The sequence below is a fragment of the Chiloscyllium plagiosum genome, unplaced genomic scaffold (genome assembly GCF_037043375.1).
Source record: "Chiloscyllium plagiosum isolate Xiang-an unplaced genomic scaffold, Cpla_swu_hap1 HiC_scaffold_9, whole genome shotgun sequence".
Lineage (NCBI taxonomy): Eukaryota > Metazoa > Chordata > Chondrichthyes > Orectolobiformes > Hemiscylliidae > Chiloscyllium > Chiloscyllium plagiosum.
Genome location: NW_028270147.1, coordinates 109,637,566 through 109,658,647, shown reverse-complemented (window position 1 = coordinate 109,658,647; position 21,082 = coordinate 109,637,566). Strand labels below are relative to the sequence as shown.

General features: G+C 45.6%; 1 gene segment (V, D, J or C); it reads right to left on the bottom strand.

The window, feature by feature from the left end:
* Nucleotides 1–3,244: 3,244 nt before the first annotated feature.
* LOC148149242 (Ig kappa chain V region Mem5-like) lies at nucleotides 3,245–14,804 on the bottom strand. The segment is given in 4 exon segments: nucleotides 3,245–4,118; nucleotides 13,647–13,678; nucleotides 14,245–14,545; nucleotides 14,732–14,804. Coding segments are annotated over 4 exon segments (711 nt in total).
* Between the last annotated feature and the right edge of the window lie 6,278 nt (nucleotides 14,805–21,082).

The following is a 21,082-nucleotide window of genomic DNA, read 5'->3' as shown; positions in this document are numbered from 1 at the left end:
ATGGTCATCGGATTGAAAGCCACCTCAGAAATGAGAGCACAGAATCCAGGCTGAGACCGAGGTGCACTGCTGAATGTTGCACAGTGTCTGGCTCCACCATTTGACGCTCCACCACCACCACACCCCGACCACCCCCACCTCAGGGGGTTCGACAAGATCCCATTCTGAAGAGATTCCCTCGGGTATCCTGCTCGCTATTCAACGAGTATCGACAAAACAGATATGTCTCGTCATTTGTTTCCTGTCTGCGGGACCTCACCATCTTGTACATGAACGTGACTGCTCTGTGCTCACAGCTTTGAATATTCTGAGATGATTTTAAAAAAACTGCACCAACAAGAGTTCTTTCCTCATTATCATGTAAAAGGGAGGAGTTAATATTTGGGATTCAGTGATGTTTTATCAAAAAAGCAGCAACATTTTATTTTATTTCATTTTAGGTTGTCTTATATTATTTTATTTAAATTTTGTTTATCAAATTTTAGCCCGCTTGTTTGGCACCACTTCCACACATATCCATTCCCTCCACACCAACATTCAGTAACATTTGTGTGCACTATCTACAAGATGCATTGCAGAAATTCACCAAAGGTCCTGAGACAACACCTTCTAAACCCATGATTACTTGAATCAAGAAGGACAAGGGCTGCATCACCCCAGCAAGTTCCTCTCCAAGCCATTCACCAGTTTGACTTGGAAACATCGTCACTGGGTCAGAATCCTGGAATTCCCTTCCTAAGGACATTATGAGTCTACCTCCAGCACACAGATTGCAGCGGTTGAAGAAGGCAGCTGAGCACCATCTTGTCCAGGACAATTAAAGATGGACAGTAAAAACGCTGGGAAAATTAAGAGTAGGCGTGATTCGGGACCAGAAAGTGAGACTGTGATGTCTCAGTTATTCCTGGACATTGATGTGATCACATCTCAAATACCGTATTGTGTGTAGTTTTGGTCTCCTTATTGAAGGAAGAATATAAATGCATTAGAAGTGTTTCAGAGGAGTTTTACCCGATTGATCCCTGGAATGAGTGGGCTGTGTGATGAGGAAGGATTGAAAAGACTGGCCTTGTTCTCACTGGGGTTTGGAAGAGTGAGGGGTTTTCCTGTCCCACTGTATTCTCCAACTCCCTATCTGCCTCCCTCGTGTGTCGTACCCTCCTGCCCCTTACTACACATGGAATTGAACAGTGCAGTCCTGAGGCCTATAACTTCCTTCTGGAACTAAGTCTCCAGGTATCTCCGGCACTCCCTGATATATCACTGCTTTTTCAATTCAGCCTTCATTCCAAACTCCCTGAGTGGGAGTTCCTGTAGTTTTTTACATTCACTGCAGATGTATTTACCCTGAATCATTTCAATGCAATAAAGAAATGTTGATCTCACTTACAACTGAAAAATATCCATTCCTTCATTGGTCCAGTAATTGTCTTCAGTCTCTGTTTTGAAGTTTCAGTACTTTCCATTTATTAACCTTCCCTAATGGACATGTCCTGAAGCAGTCTATTTACACAATCCCTCATACGAAACAATTTCCAGATTCCTATTTTCTTCTTTACCATTTTGTTTCATTCAAACCAAGTGCATGTGCAGGCTCCCAGCAGCTGAAGTGACAGTCCCAAATCACTTTGGAAAAACAAAGGTGGACTCCTTCCCTGAGTTCACCAAACTCCCACACTGACCAAACCTCCCAGCATTCCCCTCTGTGCTGGCTGCACTCAGTGCGAGCTGCAGTATATAAGCTGCCCTGTATTTATATTGCTTCTGATTTAGATCACTCCATTCTGAAGTGCTGTTGTTCAGGATCTGGGTTAAGCTCACTCATTTCTCAGTCGAGAGCTTCCTTCTTTCAGCTTGAAAGAGACTTTACATGTGCAACCAGAAAATGGGACTTCAATATTGGAATCTGTTCTCAGGATTGATGGGCTCGATGATTTGATTCAATGAAATAACCTCGTCTAATCTCTTCAGGGGTCGACATTTCAGGTGTAACCCTTCTTCAGGAAGGGGGAGGGTAGGTGTGAGGGGAGTTGCATTTCAAGGGGTGGGTGGGAGCGAGATGGTGAGGTGGGGATAGTTTGAGAAAGATAGAGAGTATGACCTGATTGGTCGATGGGAGAGATAAATCCAGAATTATCCCTCCCTTCGACTAACCATGTCCCACTCTCGACCTGTCTCCACCTATCCCCACCTAACCACCCTGCCCCCACCACTCCCTTTATCTGCAGCTCCCCCAACACCCACCCACCCCACTTCCAGAAGAATGTTTACACCCAAAACATCGACTTCTCTTCTTCCTGATGCTGCCAGTCTTGCTATGTTCTCCCAGCCTCCTGCTTGTCAACCTTGGATTCCAGCATTTGCAGTTTGTCTCTAATCTCTTCAGGGACCAGGATGAGTGTGAGGAGATTGGGTTTTGATGGAACTACCCACAGACTGAAGTCAAAAAAAGCAAAGTAAGAAAGGCAAGTGGATCAAATTCGAGAGAGCAAATTGTGAGCAAAAAGTAATTGTTACCAGTTTAGCAATTGCAAAGGAGAGAGTGACCACATTGAATTGCTTCTGGTGTCATCCTCTGTGTCCGAACATTTCACAGAGCCAGCTCCACATCCTTCCAATGAGAGGCTTTGTCAATGAGAGGCAACAGTTCCCTTCCCACAGCGCTTTTTAAAATGTCTTGTCCCAGGGAATCACTGAGGCAGAGAATACTTCACCTTTTCTGGGAAAGATAGAGAAATATAGGGTGTCAAGGAGCAGTTTCTCTGCCTTCAGGGTCTGACAGAAGGATGTGTGTAGTGTGTGGATTCTGGAGACAGATCACTGAGATATTCCTCACTCCCATCAACACCTGCCTTTATTCTGACATCAGTTTCTATTCTTCATTATAAAGTACCCCCACCAGCTTCAGACTGGACATTTCACACCCAGCCCCCATTTCCTCACACTGGAATCAAGAACCAAACGTGCCCCATCTCAGGATTGTCCTCTGAATGTGGTGTCAGTGTGCTAATGCTGTGTTTGAATGAAAGAGCCACGGTGGAATCTGGGACTGAATCCAAGGGACACACGGGACCATTCCATCGCACTTTAAGAGTGAAGAAAACCCAAGTCTAATTTAAGGAATATTTATTTCCCAAAACCTGTGAAATTGTTATTCTGAGTAACAAGATGCTGCTGATCATATTCATCAATGCAGGGTTCCCAGTAGCTCTGGCCATTTCCAAAGCACACACGAGACAGAGACTGAATCTTCTTGATCTTTATTCTTTTTTCCAGATTTACATTGACAGAAAAAAAGACTGCAATTAACAGCCCAGACAGAGGAAGCTGCTCAAAATCACAGCCACAATGGAGCTTGAGGAAAACACTGGTGGAGATTTTCTCAATAACCTGAGAATCCTGTCCCTTTAAGTAGTGACAGAAGCTTAAATTCGAACTGGCGGCTGAGCAGGAAGGAGATCTGGTTTACTGAGGCAGCAATTTCAGAGGTTCACATTGTTTTGTACAGCTGACAGTTTTCAGTATCTTCGAGAGGTTTTACTTGGCATCACAAGTCATCACTGTCCCCATAAAACGCTCCCAGAACAGGGTCAGCACGGGGTTTGATACAGAGTAAAGCTTCCTTTTGATCCCAATGACGTGCCTTAACCCCTGAACCTCAGAAATGTCACCGAGCCAATCCCAAGAAGGAAGAGAGTTGAAATTCAGTGCTGACAATGACCTTTGTCCTGCCAGCTCAGCCCTGTTCTATTTAAAGTTGTGTCTCCTCTGTGGACTGTCTCCAACACTCTACACACACTCTGATCTCCTGATGCTCTTGCTGAGGGGAGAGGGGAGGGTCACATGGGTAAGGGCACAGGAGAAGCGAGCGTTGGACTCCCAGTCAGACCCAGAGAGGGTCAGCAGGCTGCTGACACTGTAGGTGCTGTCTGAAGCTCGCAGGTAGTTGCTGGTCTGAACCCCGTCTGAAATGACTGCACCGTCCTTCTTCCACTGCACCTCCAGCTCATCGGGATAGAAGTGATTGGCAAGGCACACCAGGGTGGCAGTGCCCTTGGCATTGACCTGCTCTTGGGAGGGGGGCAGCAGGGTCAGCTTCGGCTGAGAGTTCTCACGGCCTGAAAGACAAGACAAACAATTTTAATCCCTGCCATTCAAAGGGATTTCAACTCTGAACATTCACTGGCAAAACAATCCATTTGAACATTTGTATTCAATACCTAACAAACCCCATAAAAGGACAGGGCCTTTTAAAATTGTTTCTTGGGATGTGAGTGTCACTGACAGGGCGAGCATTTATTGCCCATCCCTAATTGCCCCTGAGAAGGTGCTGGTGAAAGAGAAGGGACAGTTTTGGATCATTGTTTAGGGAATGAATGTGGGCAGCTGGAAGGGCTATCAATGGGGGAGCATTTTCATGACAATGATCAGAACTCAGTGAGATTGAGAGGAGGGATGGAAATGGAGAACCATGGAGCAAGTGTAAAAGTTTTCATTTGGGAACAAACCATTTTACTGAACTGGGCAGGGATTGGGTAAAAGTGGCTGAAAGACAAAATGCAGGGGTGAAATTTACCAGGACCTGAGGAAAGCAAAGAGCTGACAGGATGAAATGTGTCCAAATGAAGTCCGAGAAATCCCAGTGATGTTTTATAATCACAGAAAGAACAGGTGAATGAAGGAATGTATGAGGCCCATTCGAGAGCAGGAAGGGAACTTGTGTGCGGTGGTGGAAGATGGAGCAATGGTTCCTCATGAAAACTTTCGGTCTGATTTTACAAAAGAGAGGGACAAAGCAGAAACTAGTTCAGGAGGAGGACTGTGCAATATTGGAATGGCATCGTTCACATCTGAAAGACTCCCAGTTCATCCAAAGAAAAGAAAGATCCATGCTGTCCCAAAGACATTTGCAGACAGTGTGGGACTTGTTTGAAATGTGGTCACTGTTATAATGTAGGAAATGTACAAGCCAGATTGTACACAGCAAGATACCACAAGCAACAATGAACCAAGGAATATTTTTGAGTGATGTTTGTTCAGGAATAAGTATCAGCCTGAATACGATTCAAAGAGAAAGTAACTAGAACAGTTGGATGGAAAATGAGGAAATAAAAGTTAAAGGAGAAGGGAGGAATACTGGTTAGTGATGGAATTGATTGTTACCAGAAAATAAAAGGAAAGGGACAGAGTATTGTGAATGTCATATTGTACTGAGGAAACTTAAAAGTGCAGGGAAGCTCAATATAGAACAATCTTAAAGGCTTTGTATCTTAACGCATGAAACATTCGGAATAATGTAGACAAAGTGATACCACACAAACCAAGGTAAATCAAGTTTCTGAGGAATTTAAACGAATTAAAGAAGGTAGGGGGACAGGACACTTTATTAAAGCATCCAGACCAAGTAATAGGATAGAGAGTATGGAAAGAATCAAGAATCAAAATTGAAGCCCTGCAGGGTGGAATGGTGGGTCAGTGGTTAGCACTGCTGTCTCACAGCTCCAGAGACACAGATTCAATTCCAACTGACTGTCTGTGTGGGGTTTACACATTATCCCGGTGTCTACTTGGGTTTCCTCCCATTGCCAGAAATATGTGTAGGTTAGGAGCATTATCCATGGCAATTGTAGGGTGGGTGGGATGTTTTTGGAGGGTCAGTCTGGGCTGAATGGCCTGCTTCCACACTGTAGGGATTCTGTGATTTCTAAAGGAGATAACTATGAGAAGGAGACAGTCAGTGCATGACTGAGGGTGTTGTACTTCGATGCATCGAGTATATGAAACAAGGTAAATGAGCCTGTAGCGCAGGGACGTGGCTGCAAGGGGATCAGGGCTGGGAACTAAATATCCAGGGATGCACATCCTATTGAAAGGAAATGCAGGGGGATAGACGGTCAAGTGTGAAGCAAGAACTGAAGGTAATCCTTGTTGGTCAGGAAATGGTCTTGGGAAGACTGATGGTATCAAAACTTATAAGGCCCCAGGGGCCAGCAACTCATGAGAGTATTTAAGAAAGTGGGTGTAGAAATAGTGGACACATTGTTGATCATTTTCCAACATTCTGTCGACTCTGACAGAGTTCCAATGTACTGGACAGTATCTAGTGTAACCCCACTTTTTAATAAAATGAGGGAGAGTGAAAATGAGGAATTATACATGAGGAAAACACTGGAGTCAGTTATTAAAGATACAGTAAACGAGCATTTGGAAAGCAGTGACAGGATCGGACCAAGTCAGCATGGATTTACGAAAGGGAAATCAGGCCTGACACATCTTCTGGAAGTTTTTGAGGATGTGATCAGTAGAGAGTGGACAAGGCTGAATCAGTGGACAACAAAAATTGATGAAAAGGTTCAGCAGGTCTGGCAGCATCTGTGGACAGCAATTGAAGTTAGCGTTTCAAATTGAGTGACCCTCCCTCAGGACCCAGTGGATGTTGTGTGACTGGACTTTCAAAAGGCTTTTGACAAGGTCAAAAGTGAGTTAAATTAAACCTCATGATATCAGAGGTAATGTATTGACATTAAGAGAGACCTCATTGGTGGACAGAAAACAGAGAGTTGAAATACATGGGTCCTTCTCAAAGTGGCAGTGATGAGTGGGATACCACAGGGTTCAGTGCTGGGACCCCAGCTGTTCATAATATACATAAAATATATGGACAAAGGAATTGAATGCAATCCCTCCAAATTTGCAGATGACACTCAGCTGGGTGACAATGTGTGCTGTGAGGAGGATGCTAAGAGGCTGCAGAGTGACTTGGACAGGCTGGCTGAGTGGACAAATACTTGGTAAATGCAATATAATTTGGGTAAATGTGAGATTATCCACTTTGGTGGTAAAATAGGAAGTCAGATTATTAATAAATGGTGAAGGTTTAGGAAAAGGTGAGGTGCAATGAGAGCTAGTTGTCATGGTGGAACAGTAACTGAAAGGGGGCATGCAGGTGCAGCAGGCAGTGAGGAAAGCTAATGGCATGCTGGCCTTCACAGTGAGAGGATTTGTGTATTGGAGTAAGGATGTCTTGCAGAATTATACTGGGCCTTGGTGAGGCCTCACCTTGAGTATTATGTGCAGGTTTGGTCTCCTCGTCTGAAGAAGGACATTCTTACTATTGAGGGAGTCCAGCGAAGGTTCTCCAGACTGATTCCCGGGACGGCAGGACTGACATATGAGGAAAGACTGGATCAACTGGGCTTGTACTCACTGGGATTTAGAAGAATGAGAGGAATCTCACAGAAACATATAAAATCCTGATGGGAATTGACTTGCTGGAAGAATGTTCTTGATATTAGGAAAGTCCAAAACTAGGGGTCACTGTCGAAGATTAAGGATTAAGTTATTCCGATGTTATGAACCTGTGGAATCAAGGGATATGGGGGTGGAGTGGGAATAGGATAATGAGATTGGGTAATCAGCCATGATCATATTGAACGGTGGTGCAGACTCAAAGGGCTGAGTGGCCGATTCCTGCAGCCATTTTCTATGTTTCTAATGATAGGTACATCTGAAGGGGGTGGGGGTGGGGTGAGGGAGGAGCAGGTTTATCCTGTCAGGAAGAACTGAAATTACATCGACAGCAAGAGGAAATATGGAGTTGGAAAGCATAGAATCTGTGTGGGTCAACTTAAAGACCCACAAAATAGCAAAGGGCTTGATGGGACTTATGTACAAGTCTCCTCTCAGTAGTCGGGATGTGGGGCAGAAAATAAATCAGGAGATAGAAAAGGCATATAAGAAAGGGATTATTACAATAATCATGGGGACTGCAATATGCAGGTGGACTGGGAAAGTCAGCTTGGGAATGGATCTCAAGGAAAGGAATTCATGGAATGTCTGCGAGAGGCTTTTTTTTTGGAACCGTTTGGGGTAGAGCCACTAGGAAACAGGTAATTCCGGATCCGGTGATGTGTAATGAGGCAGCCCTGATTGGGGAGCTGAAGGTGAGTGAACCCTGAGGGAGTAGTGACCATAATGCGTTAGAATTCACCGCGCAGTTCGAGAGGGAGAAGCTGGAATTCGATGTAATAATCGGAGTCAATGAGCAAGTTAGCAAAGGAGAGCCAATGGACATGATCTATTTGGGTTTCCAAAAGGCCTTTGACAAGTTGCCACACAGGAGGCTGCTAAATAACATAAGAGCCCACTGGGGCCCGGTACTGAAATGGACAGAGAATGGAAATAAATGGATCTTTTGCAGGATGGCAGCTGGTGCCTTGTGCAGTTCAGCAGGGGGCAGTGTTGGGACCTCAGCTATTCATGTAACAATTAATTATATATTAACGATCTGGGTAAAGGAACTGAGGACATTGTTGCTAAATTTGCTGATGACACAAAGATGAGGGGAGGAACAGAGGGAGTTGAGGAAGCAGAGAGACTGCAGAAGGACTTGGAAAGGCTCAGAGAGTGGGGAAAAAAAGTGGCTGATGGAATACAAAGTGGGAAAGTATGAGGTTATGCCCTTAGGTTGGAAGAATAGAGGCTCAAACTGTTTTTTAAAAGGGGAAATTTGGAATTCTGAAACCCAAAGGGACTTAGGAGTCCTCTTTCAGATTTCACTTAAGGTTAATATGTAGGTTCAGTTGGCAATTAGGAAGACAAATGCAATATTATCATTCATTTCAACTGAGTTAGAATACAAGAGCAGGTGTGTACTGCTGAGGCTGTATGAGACTCTGGCCAGACTGCATTTGGAATATTGTGAACAGTTTTGGGACCTGTATCTAAGGAGGGATGTGCCTGCATTGGGGGAGATCCAGAGGAGGTTATGAGAATGACCCTGGTGGTGACAGCCTGGTCTGTCGAGGAGAGATTGAGGACTGTTGATGTGTACTTGATAGAGTTCTTAAGGACATGCGGAGATCACATTGAACCTTACAGAATACTGAGAGGCCTGGATAGAGTGGGTGGGGATGAGATGTTTCCACCAGTAAGAGAAACATGGACCAGAGGGCACAGCCACAGAATTTAGGGATAATCCATTAGGACTGAGATGAGGAGGAATTTCTTCTGCCAGAGGGTGGTTAATCTGTGGAACTCATGCTGTGGAGATGAAGGCATTGAGTGTGTTTCGGACGGACATTGATAGATTCCTGATTGGGAAGGCGATCAAACATAATGGGAAGAAGGCAGGAGAATGGTCATGAGAAACACATCAGCCATGACCAAACGGCACAGCAGACTTGATGGGGCGAATGGCCTAATTCTGTTCTGTTATCATATTGTCTTTTGAACAGACTCTGCAAAACACTGAAAGGCCTGGATTTGAGCACAGCTGGAGCTGTTTGTCATCAGAACTTTATCAAGGGATAACCAGGGAGTGGTGAGAGTGTGCACCCTGTTCCATGTGGGAACTTCAGGATGCTTCCCAGATCCTGGAATACCATGAGTGTAGGCAGTGTGGTCAGTGACAGCAATTGGAGCTCCAGGTTTCCGGAGATTGAGCAGCAGCTGGTGTCAGTGTGGAGTGTCCGTGAGGCTGAGAGCTCCGTGGAGAGCACGTTTCTAGATGTGGTCACTCTGCAGCTTCAGAATATACAGGGAGAGAGGGAATGGGGGAACAGCAGACAGTCCAAAAGGACCAGACAGCTAGTACAGGAATCCTCTGAATGCATCCCACTGTCCAACCAGGATTCAGTTTGGAATCCTGATGAGAATGATGGTTCATCTGGGGAGTGCAGCCAGAGCCAGGTCCACGGCACCACGGGGGCCTCAGCTGTCCAGGGGGGCACAAGGAAGACTGGAAGAGTGATATTGAGAGGAGATTTGAGAGTGAGGGCAATCGATAGTTGTTTCTGCAGCTGCAGATGGGAATCCAGGATTGTATGTTGTCTCCCTGGTATCAGGGTCAAGGATGTCACTGAGCGGCTGCAGAGCACGCTGAGGGGAAAGGGGGAACAGGCAGCAGTTGTGGTCCAGTGACAGAGTGAGAAAAGGGATGTGGTCCTGCAGTCAGAATTTAGGGAGCTCTGGAGGCAATTAGCAACAGGAGCTCAAAATTGTGAATCTCTGGATTACTCCCAGTGACCAATGCAAGTGAGGATAGGAACAGGAGAATAAAACAGGGTGTATCTGAGGCTGGAAAGGTGATCCAGGAGGGAGCGCTTGAGATTCTTGGGACATTGGGAATGACTTTGTGGGAGATGTGACCTCTATAGACCAGATGGGTTGCTCCTGAACAGAACTGAGCTCCTTGTGGGGTGATTTGCTGGTGCTGTTGGAGAGAGTTTAAATGAACATGGAAGTGGACTGTGGGAACCAATAGGAAATATCAGGGAAGAACACCAAGGAAAACAGAATCATGGAAGAGATAGATACTCCAAAGTAAGGAATAGTAACTTATTTGGCCGGGTCACAGTGAGGGAGAGAGTAATAATTTCTAAATCCAACTGACTGTGTGCATGTATGGGCCTGCGTGGAGTATGGGGAGTAAGATTGGGGAGTTACAGACGCATATTACCAAGTGAAAATCTGGTGTTGTTGCTCTTACAGGACTGGGTGTTAAATATTCCTGGATACAAGGTGTTCACTAAAGATAGGAAAAGAGGAGGAAGATGGGAGGTGTGGGATTGGTTAAGGAGATCAGTGCAGAGCTAGAGAAAGAGGATGTCCCAGAGGGGTCAAGGATAGATCGATTTGGTTTGAGATAAGGAACAAAAAGGTGCAATCAGATTGTTCAGTGCAGTCTGTCGGTCTCCAACTAGAGGGAAGGATGTAGAGGAACAAATCTGTAAGAAATTCACAGCACACATTTGGGTGACTTTAATTATCAGAATATAGAATGAAATCGGAGCAGTGTGAAGGGCAGAGAGGGGCCAGAGAGAAAATGCTCAGGTGAATTTTCTCCAGCCGTGTGTTCCCATTCCAATCAGAAAGGAAGCTCTGCCAGACCTGGATCTTGGGAATGAGGAGGCCCAAGTAGATCAAATGTCAGTGAGAGGACATTTAGGTAAGTGTGATCATTGTACCACAAGGTTCAGGGTGACCGTGGAAAAGGACAAAGGACAATCCAGAGTAAAGTCATGACCATGGATCATATCCTATGGATCACCTCCAAATGTCTCACTCTTAGAATTTTTCATATTTTATTTTGAAACTGAATATGAACGAGTTACTAATCTAATATTTTGCCGCAGTATTTACAGTTGAGAAGGACATGGAAGTGAAGGAAATTTGGGAAATAAATGTTGATGTCTTGGGAAGAGTCCATATTACAGAAGAAGAGGTGCAGTAATCTATTCTTTAAACTCATAAAGATAGATAAATCCCCAGGACCTGATCAGCTCCATCCCAGTACTTTGTGGGAAGCTTGGGAAGAGACTTTGACACCCCTTGGTGAGATGTTTGTATCATCAACAGCCACGGGTGATATGCTGGAAGACTGGAGCATGGCTAATGTTGTGCTGTTAGTTAAGAAGGTCTGCAAGGAATACCCTGGGAAGAATAGAGCGGTGTGTCTGATATCAGTGGGGAGTAAGTTGTTGGAGGGGATTTTGAGAGATAGGATCTAAATGCATTGGAAAGACAGGATTGATTAAGGATAGTCCACAAGGCTTTGTAAGTGGGAAATCATGTCTCTCAAATTTGATTGAGTTTTTTGAAGACATGACCAAGAAGATAGCTGAGAGCAGAGTGGTAGATATTGTCTACATGGACTTTAGCAAGACCTTTGACAAGGTACTGCATGGACAACTGGTTAGTAAGTTAGATCAAGTTGGATCCAGGGAGGGCAAGCTAACTGATATAAAATTGGCTTAATGGTTGGAGACAGAGAATGGTGGTAGAAGGTTATTGTTCAGACTGGAAGCCTGTGACCAGTGATGTGGCAAAAGGATTGGTTCTGGGTTCATCATTGTTCATCATTTATAGAAACAAATTGAATGAGAATATAGGAGGTAGGGTTCGTGAGTTTGCAGATGACACTAACGTTGTTGGTTTCATGGACAGAGAAGAAGGCTATTTGAGACTACATTTACATTACACATTGAGATAATAGGGAGGTGTTACATTTTGGTACAAAAACCAGGCCAGGGCTAACACAGTTAATTGCGGGGCCATGGGGAGTGTTGTCAAACAGGGAGACCAAGGGGTGGAGGCACATAGAGGATTGAAACTGGTGTCACATGGAGACAGGGTGGTGAAGAAAGCATTTGGTACAATTGCTTCTATCGGTCAGAGCATTACGTGTGGGAGTTGTTACGATTCTCCAAGGTATTGATCAGGCCCATTCCCAGTCACCCTGCTATTGGAAGGATGTCATTAAATTGGAAAGGGTGTAAAAAGGATGACAACGATGTCACCGAGACTGAAGGGTTTGAATTATAAGGAGAGGCTGGTTAGGCCTGGGCTATTTCCCTTGGAAGGTCAGAGACTGCTGGGTGACATTTTAGAGGTTAATAAAATCATAATGGGCATAGATAAGATGACTAGCTCAGGTTTATTCCCCAGAGTAAGGGAGTCCAAAAGTAAACAGCAGAGGTTTAAAGCAAGAGGGGAAAGATTCAAAAGGGACCTGAGGTGCATCTCGTTCACATAGAGGGTGGTGCGTGTATTGAATGAGCTGCCAGAGGAAGTTGTAGAGGTGAGTATGATAACAACATTTAAAAGGCATTTGAACAGGTACATGGACAGGAATGGTGTGGGGGAAATTAGCTAAATGCAAGCAAATGGGACTACGGGAATAGATAAGGGGAATAGTTCATGAAGGATGTGAATATTTTGCAGATGGGGTAAAAAAAAATTCCCATAGAAGGTTCAGGGATGAGGAATGTCAGTTATGAACAAATTTTGGAGAAGTTTGGACTGTCTTCCTTGGAGAAGTGAAGGCTGAGAGGAAATTTGTTTGAGGAATTCAAAATCAGGAGGTGTCCGGACAGAGTAAATAGGGAAAAAAATGTTCTCACTCATGAAAGGATTGAGAAGGAGAGGGCACAGATTGAAAGTAATTAGTGAGAAAATCAAAAGTGAGATGAGGAAAAACATTCTCAGCCAGCGAGTGGTTAAGGTGTGGAATGCACTGCCTGAGAGTGTGGTGGAGGCAGCTTCAATTGAAACATTCCGAAGGGAATGAGACTGTTATTTGAAAAGGAACAATGTGCAGGGTGACAGGGAGAAGGCAGGAGAATGGCACTCACTGAATTGCTCATTCAGAGAGCCAGTACAGACAGGATGGGCAGAATGGCCTCCTTGTGCACTGTAACAATTCTGTGATTGTGTGATTGAGCAGAGTTAAAGCTGGGGGAGGTGGGAGCTCGGTGTCTCACTGTGCTGCTGCTGCTGCTGCTGCTGCTGCTGCTGCTGAGGTCAGTGAGATCAGAGACTGGGACAGGGAGCCAGAGCTCACATCAAACTCTGCCTGTGTCCGTCACACTGAGACTGGCAGGAGGTTACTCACTGATTTCACTCCATGCTGCAGGAATGGGACCACGGCTGCAAATGGACAGAGCTCCTCCAAACGGTGAGTAAAACTGACTGACTTATATCTTGCTGCTTAAGCGGGGCAATAGGACTAAAGAAATACAGCTGGACACCCTGTTAGACACAGTGCTCCTCAATCAACCATTTCATTCACTGCAGCTTCTCACTAACACCTTCAACAATTCAGCATTTGTGTTTTAGCAAGTTTTGTATTGAAAGGGTTTACTTACTCAGTCTGAGCTTGGTTCCTTTACCGAACATAAGCCACAGTGAGAGCTTCCAGTGCAGAGGGTGTACAAAAACCTCTGCTCTCTCCTTCCCTCTGTCACTCTCACCCTATCCCTGTCTCTCTCTGTCTCTCACTTACTCTCTTATTCTCTTTGTCATTCATGTCTTTCTGTTTTTCTCATTCTGTTTCTCTTTCCCTCTCTCTCTGTAATCTCTCTCTCTCCCCCTCTCCCTCTCTTTCTCACTCTTTCCCTTTTTCTCTGTCTGGATTATGTCCAGCTGGGCTTGGGCGGTTTGTGAACTTTACTTTTCATTGTTAAATCTTGCAGCTGCTCTTCCCATGTGGCCATGGAGTGTAAGAGGGAAACTTGAGGCCTTCAGTGAGCGGTGGACACCACAGGGACTGGAGTGTGTAAAGGACAGTGACAATCCCAACATGGGGTAATTTGTTCAGTTTCATTTATCAATAACTGTGGACGTGTTAATGCAGGAGGTGGATGCATGTTCTCTATTTAATATTATATAAAATTGTGGGATGTGTCAGTACAGGCGGTGGGACTGTGTGTTTTGAGGTTTTTGTACAGCTGTGTATCACTGTGTCAAGGGGAGCTGTAACTTTGCTGACAGTAATAATCAGCGACATCCTCATTCTGAACGTTGCTGATTGTCAGGGTGAAGTGTGTGCTGGACACTTCTGTCCCGGTGAATCTGTTGGAGACTCCTGTGAATCGTGTTGCTGCATTGTAGATCAGGAGAGAGGGTTTCTGTCCTTCTTGCTGCTGGAACCATTCAACATTACTACTGGCAATCTGACTGGATTTACAGGTGATGGTTGCAGTCTGGCCCAGTCTCACTGACAGCACCGGGGGTGACTGAGTCATGATGATGTCCCCACTGATACCTGAGGGGTTAGAGAGAAACACAGTGAAGTCAGAACTGTCACAGAAAGAGCCGGTCAAATGAGAGATTGTTGGAGACACTGAGCATTCCTCTGGTTTCAGTATTTTCCCTTCAATCACAAGTCAGTGGAATTGGAGTGAAATGGAGAGCAGCTAAAGATTCAAGGTGGAAGGAGAGAGATTTGTACCTGCGACACAGAATGCCAGGGGCCAGATCAGCTGGATGTGTGAAATCATGGTGTGTGCTCCTGTCCCTGTGCCTGGTTCCTGATAAACTCTCCCTTCACTGGGCTCGGCTTTATAAAGCTGCAGTCTGTGAGAGTCTGACTGGGTGTTCCTCAGTATGTAAATGGCATCAGGCAGAGAGAGCCACATCAGCCCCTCACACTTCCTCTTCTCTCTCTCTCTCTCTCTCTCTCTGTCACAGCGAATCATTGATGTGAACAACACTGAATGAGCCATTTGGCCCATTGTGTTTGTATTGGTCGACAAAAATATCTAAATACTGCTCCAATGTCATGAGAGTTTGTAACTCAACCAGCCTTTCAGGCAGTGAGTTCCAGACTCTCACCACCCTCTGGGTGAAAATATTCCTCCTCAAATCTCCTCTCACTCTCCAACTCGACTGGGCCTGGACTCACTCGAGCTCAGAAAGATGAGAGGGGATCTGATTGAAATGTATAAAATTCTAACAGGGCTGGACAGGGAGGAGGTTTCCCCTGGTTTGAGAGTCTGGCACCAGGGTTCACTCTTTCAGGGGGATACAGGGTGGACCATTTAGGGCTGACATGAGGAAACATTTCTTCACTCAGAGAATGGTCAACCTGTGGAATTCTCTACCACAGAAGGCTGTGGAGGACACGGAATTGAATATATTCAAGAAAAAGACAGAGATAATTGTTTTGCATTTTAACAGCATGAAGGGAATGGGAAGAAAGCAGGAATATGGCTTTGAAATGGAGGATCAGCCATGATCATACTGAATGACAGAACAGGTTCAAAGGGCCGAATGGCCTTCTCCTGCTGCAGTTTCTATGTTTCTATGTCTGTGTTACCTTCAGTCTCTGTTCCTGGTTATTGAGTCCTTTACTCATGTAAAAAGTGACTTCCTACCCACCCTATCACTGCCTCAAATAATCTTATACCCCTCTATCAGGTTCCCTCTCGGCCTTCAATGCTCCAAGGAAAACAATCCCAACCTTTCCAATCTTTCCTCATAACTGACCCTCCATCGCAGGCAGCATCCTGGGAAATCTCCCCTGTACCCTCTCAAGTACAATCACATCCTTCCCAGAATGTGGTGACCAGAGACCTGTCCCTCTCTCTCTGTCTCACATCTGCCACGTCTTTCTCTCTACCTCTCTCTCTCCCACTATTAATCTCTCTCATGTTTTCTCTCTCTCTCTCTCTCTCTCTCTCACTCTGTCTCACTCTGTCTCATAGCCACTCTCTCCAACTCACTGATGCTTTCTCACTCCATCTCATAATCTCTGTTTCTCTGTCTCTCACTGTTTCTGTCACTTCAACTAAAAGCCTCCGATTCTTATCTGTCCCTCTCTATTCCTCCCTCTTTCTCGCTCCTTCCCTCTCTACCTCCCAGTCTACAGTCTCTCTCCCTACCTCTCTGTCATTCTGTATCTACCCATACTCATGTGTCCCTCTCACGCTCACACTCAACCCTACCCTCTCTCTCGATTCTCTTCATGCTTGGTCTCACACCCATCCTGTCTCTTTGTCCTCTCCTTGTCTCTTTCTCTCTCCCCATCCCTCTCAATCACACTGATTCACATCTCTCTCTGTATCCCTGAGCCTCACCATTTCTACTTCCCTCTATCCTCTTTCTCCCTCTTGGTCCCCTCACATATCCCACACTGTCTCAGGTGCTTCTTTTGGGTGGCACGGTGGCACAGTGGTTAGCACTGCTGCCTCGCAACGCCAGAGACCCGGGTTCAATTCCCGCCTCAGGCGACTGACTGTGTGGAGTTTGCACGTTCTCCCTGTGTCTGTGTGGGTTTGCTCCGGTTTCCTCCCACAGTCCAAAGATGTGCAGGTCAGGTGAATTGGCCATGCTAAATTGCCCGTAGTGTTAGATAAGGGGTAAATGTATGGGTGGGTTGCGCTTTGGCGGGGTGGTGTGGACTTGTTGGGCCGAAGGGCCTGTTTCCACACTAAGTAATCTAATCTAATCTAATCTAATCCCTGTATCTCTCTCTCTCTCTCACACACACACACACACAGAGTCTCTCTCTCTCTCTCACACCCTCCATCTCTCTCTCTGTCTCGCTTCTCTCTCTTTCTCACAGTATCCCAGGTGGTGACAGTTGAATGCAGGATAAATCTCCCTCTGCTCTGCCCCACTAATGAATGTTAAGCCCTGACCCCAGTAGCATGTCTTCTCCTGGAGGGAGACCCTATTTCCTACATTGACCAGGGTTTGGCCTCTCTCAGGAAGACGGACATATTCTTGTCAAATGAAAGACAGTTCTGTGCTGTTGGCCTATTCTCACTGGGGACTGGTTTGTTCATAAACCTCATTCCATGAAGGCCCAGCAGAGAGAGGAGATCCTCAGGCCATCAGTGTGAGCTGGAGGGACAGGACAGGCTCTGACCCACTGACCCATTCTGTCCATTCACAACATGTTCCAATTCTTTCCCCTCTCCTTCCCCTTTCCACGGTCAATCTCTTCTGAAATGGAGTGGTCCCTTCCCTGTCTCATACCAAGGAGGAGATGGACATATTTTTAATGAATAATGGGTTAAAGGATGATGGAAAATGGGCAGGAAAGTGGAGTTGAGTCTGGGATAGGATCAGCCATGATTATATTGAATGGTGGAGCGGGCTCGAGGGGCTGAATTGCCTGCTCCTGCTCCTAGTTCTTATGTTCCTCCACCTCCTCCCCCATTCCTCTTACTGCAACTTTGTGCACATTCTTAGAATGTTTGGACATTGAAGGTGCGATGTGAATTCAAGATTTGCATTGAATTAATGTGGGGACAGAATTGTGCAGGGGCTGTGATAATTCCTGCAGTTGAATATCCTGTGTGGTACTATCACCGTGTTAAATAGGACAGACACCAAACAGATATTGCAACATACGACAAGCTCATAAATGGGGATGATTGCCAAAGATTGCACAATGATCAGCACTATTCTCAACTCCTCAGATACTGAAGCAGTCCACGTTCAAATGCAACAATATCTGGACAATATCCAGGTTTCATCTCAGAAGCAGCATTTCACATCGGTGTCATGTAAATGCCAGCCAATGACCATCACCAATAAGAGACAATCTAACCATGGCCCCTTGACAATCAATACTATTACCATCACTGAATCCCCACTATCAACATTCTTGAGGTACCATTGACCAGAAACTCAACTGGACTCACCACAAAAACACCGTGGTTACAAGAGCAGGTTAGAGGCTAGAAATACTGTATCAAGTAAATCACCTCCTGATTCCCCCAAAGCCCATCGACCAAGTCAGGAGTGTGATCGAATACTCCCCACTTGTCTGGATGGGTGCAGCTCCAACAACATTCATAAATTGATAGTGTCACAGAGTCATACAGCACAGAAACAAGCCCTTAAGCCAAACCTCTACATGCTGACCGGGTTTTCTGAAGTGAACTCTTCTCATTTGCCTGCATTTGGCCCATACCCCTCGAATTCATTCCTGTCTATGTCTATCGTATCCTCTGTCTTTCTTATCCACTCAAAAAGCTTGATACCATCCAAAACAAAACAAGCTCCTTGATTGGCATCACATCCACAAAACATCCACTCCCACCAATGCTCCATAGCAGCAGCGTGTATTATTGATAAGATGCTCTGCAGAAACTCTCCAAAGGTCCTCAGATAGCACCTTCCAAACCCATGTGGGAAAATAGAAATTGCACGAAAACCTCAGCAGATCTGGCAGCATCCATGGAGAGAAATCAGAGTTAACATTTCGGGTTGAGCACGAAGCATCATGTGACCCAGAAAGTCAACTCCGATGTCTCTTCACAGATGCTGCCAGACCTGCTGAGCTTTTCCGGCAATTTCTATTTTTGTCTCGGATTTACAGCATCTGAAGTTCTTTTGGTTTCCTTCCAAACCCACGTCCACTTGCATTTAGAACAAGAGCAGCAGATACAGGGGAACTCTGTGAGCTGCAAGTTTCCCTCAGAAAAGCTTAGCATCCTGACTTGGAAATATGTCGCTGGTCTCTCAGCCTTGCTGGGTTAAAATACTGGCATTCCCTCCCCAAGAGCATTGTGGGTCAACTTACAGCTTGTGGACTATAGCAATTCAAGACGGCAGCTTCCCACCACCCTCTCAGGGCAACTAGGGATAGGGTAAAGAATGTTGGCCCAGCCGGTGAAGCCCACTTCCCACAAGTGAATATGCAAAACCCAACGAAGTGTCCCTCAGGAGGGGAGAGGGAATTTTAAGGGTCCTGAGCTTCATTTCCCAGCCCCGGCAGTTTGTCTCCCAATGAATGAATGAGATACCAATTTGGAGCCCAGGTTAGGGGCAGTCTTGTGCTATAGACCCAGGTCTGCAAGAGGGAATCAGAGGTCCAGCTAAAAAAGAAAGATGAGGAGAGAGAGGAACAGGGTGACTATTTGGGTCACTCACAGCCATGATGGACTGAATGGCCATCCCCCTGTGCTGTCAGATTCCAGGGAGTGCAGATGGTTCACAGTTTTCTCCCGTCTCAGTAACAAACGTCCAGCTGCTCCGAGCTCCTTCTTTCACTTCCTCTCTTGGTGAAGTTTCAACTTTGCGATCTGACAGTCTTTGCAGTTATTTTTTACACTGGGGCTTTCTGCTGTGGTCAGAATCTCTAATAATAAGTGTCCAATCAGTGACAATCATAGCAGCTAAGAGCAGTCAGGACTGAGGAGCCAAGCTCACTGGGAAAATCACTGGGAAGATCAAAGCCATCCTCTTCAGCTCCCGGCACAAACTCCATCTCTCTCCCTGAGCACTGTCTGCTGCTCAACCAGACTCTTTGCAAACTGGGCCTCATCTTTGAGGTTGATCTGAGCCCGCATCCTCCACATCACAAAGATCAGCCATTGAAAATCTCAGCTTCATCATGGGGACGACAAACATGGCCATTCCAATGTTATACTGGCCGACATCATAGCCACCGCCTTCCATAAACTTCGGCTCATTCCAAACCGTGCTACCGATATCCGAACTTGCACCAAGTCTCATTCCCCCATTCCCTCCCACTGTCCTCACGGACCTACATTGGATCCCAGTCCAGCAATACCTCGATTTTCATATTCACATCCTTGTTTTCAAGCTGCTCTCTGCCCTTCCACCCTCCCCATCTTTGTAAGCTCCTCCAAGCTGCCTCACTGCCAGTGTGGTTAGCAACCTTGGATATGTGGTTCTCTATTTCTTCATCCAAGTCATTGAGAAATATCGTGAAAAGCTGAGCTCCCACCACGGTCCCTGGGACACCACTACTCACATCTTGCTCATTGGAGGACACACACATTCTCCCTCCTCTCTGTGTCTAGCTCCAGGCCCATTCCTGACCCAAGGTAAATGCATTTCTCAACTTCCATCTGATTCCATGTCTCTTATATGGAACATTCTTAAATGTCTTCTGGAATTCCCTATAGACAATAGTGTAACCGGGTTAGTTAAAGATGTCTGAACCTTTGTCAATCCATGCTGACTCTCTCGGAGCAGTTCATATTTGTCCGTTATTCTGTCTCTAAAAACACACTCAATCACTTCCTGACAACAAACATTCAACAGAGATGTTCATTGTGCATGAAGTTAGTAAACAGCTAGCACTGACACGAGGAACCTCCTGCTGTGCTGGAGCCTTCCCTGTTTCCTTACAGATTAAAAACTGAAGACCGGCAGCAAATTTAAAAATACAAATTTAAAAACACATTAAACAATTTCCACATACAGGGCCAGGCGATGTGCAGTAATTGCATGATGTCGAAGCTGGTGGAGCCCATTATAGCTCAGAGTGACCACATCTGCAGCAAGTGTTGGTTACTCAAGGCACTCCAGCTCAAAGTTGATGAGCTGGAGTCTGAGCTTCAAACACTGCAACACATCAGGGAGGGGGAGAGTTACCTGGACACTGTGTTTGAGGAGGCAGTCACACCTTGTAGGCTAAATACTTCATATTATGGCCAGTGATCAGGGACAGGAGGGTGTGACTATAAGTGAACAGGTTGATGCAGCCTGACTTTAGCATTGCAGGAGTCTCAGCTCCTTGTCCAATAGAAATGAGGTACTTATTCCTTGTGTCAATGAGGCAAAGGATTGTAGGGAGAATGGGCAAATGTGGCGTAAGCATTTTGGCGAAAGTGACCAGAACTCTGTAAGCATCAAAGTCATTAAGTGAAAAGATGAAGGTAGAGCAGAAATTAAGTGTCTAAACGGGGGGAAGGCCAATTCCAGCACCATTAGATAGGCACACACAGGGGGAGGCAATGGCCTAGTGGTATTATCGCTGGATTATTAATCCAGAAACTCAGCTATTGTTCTGGCAACCTGGGTTTAAATCCTACCA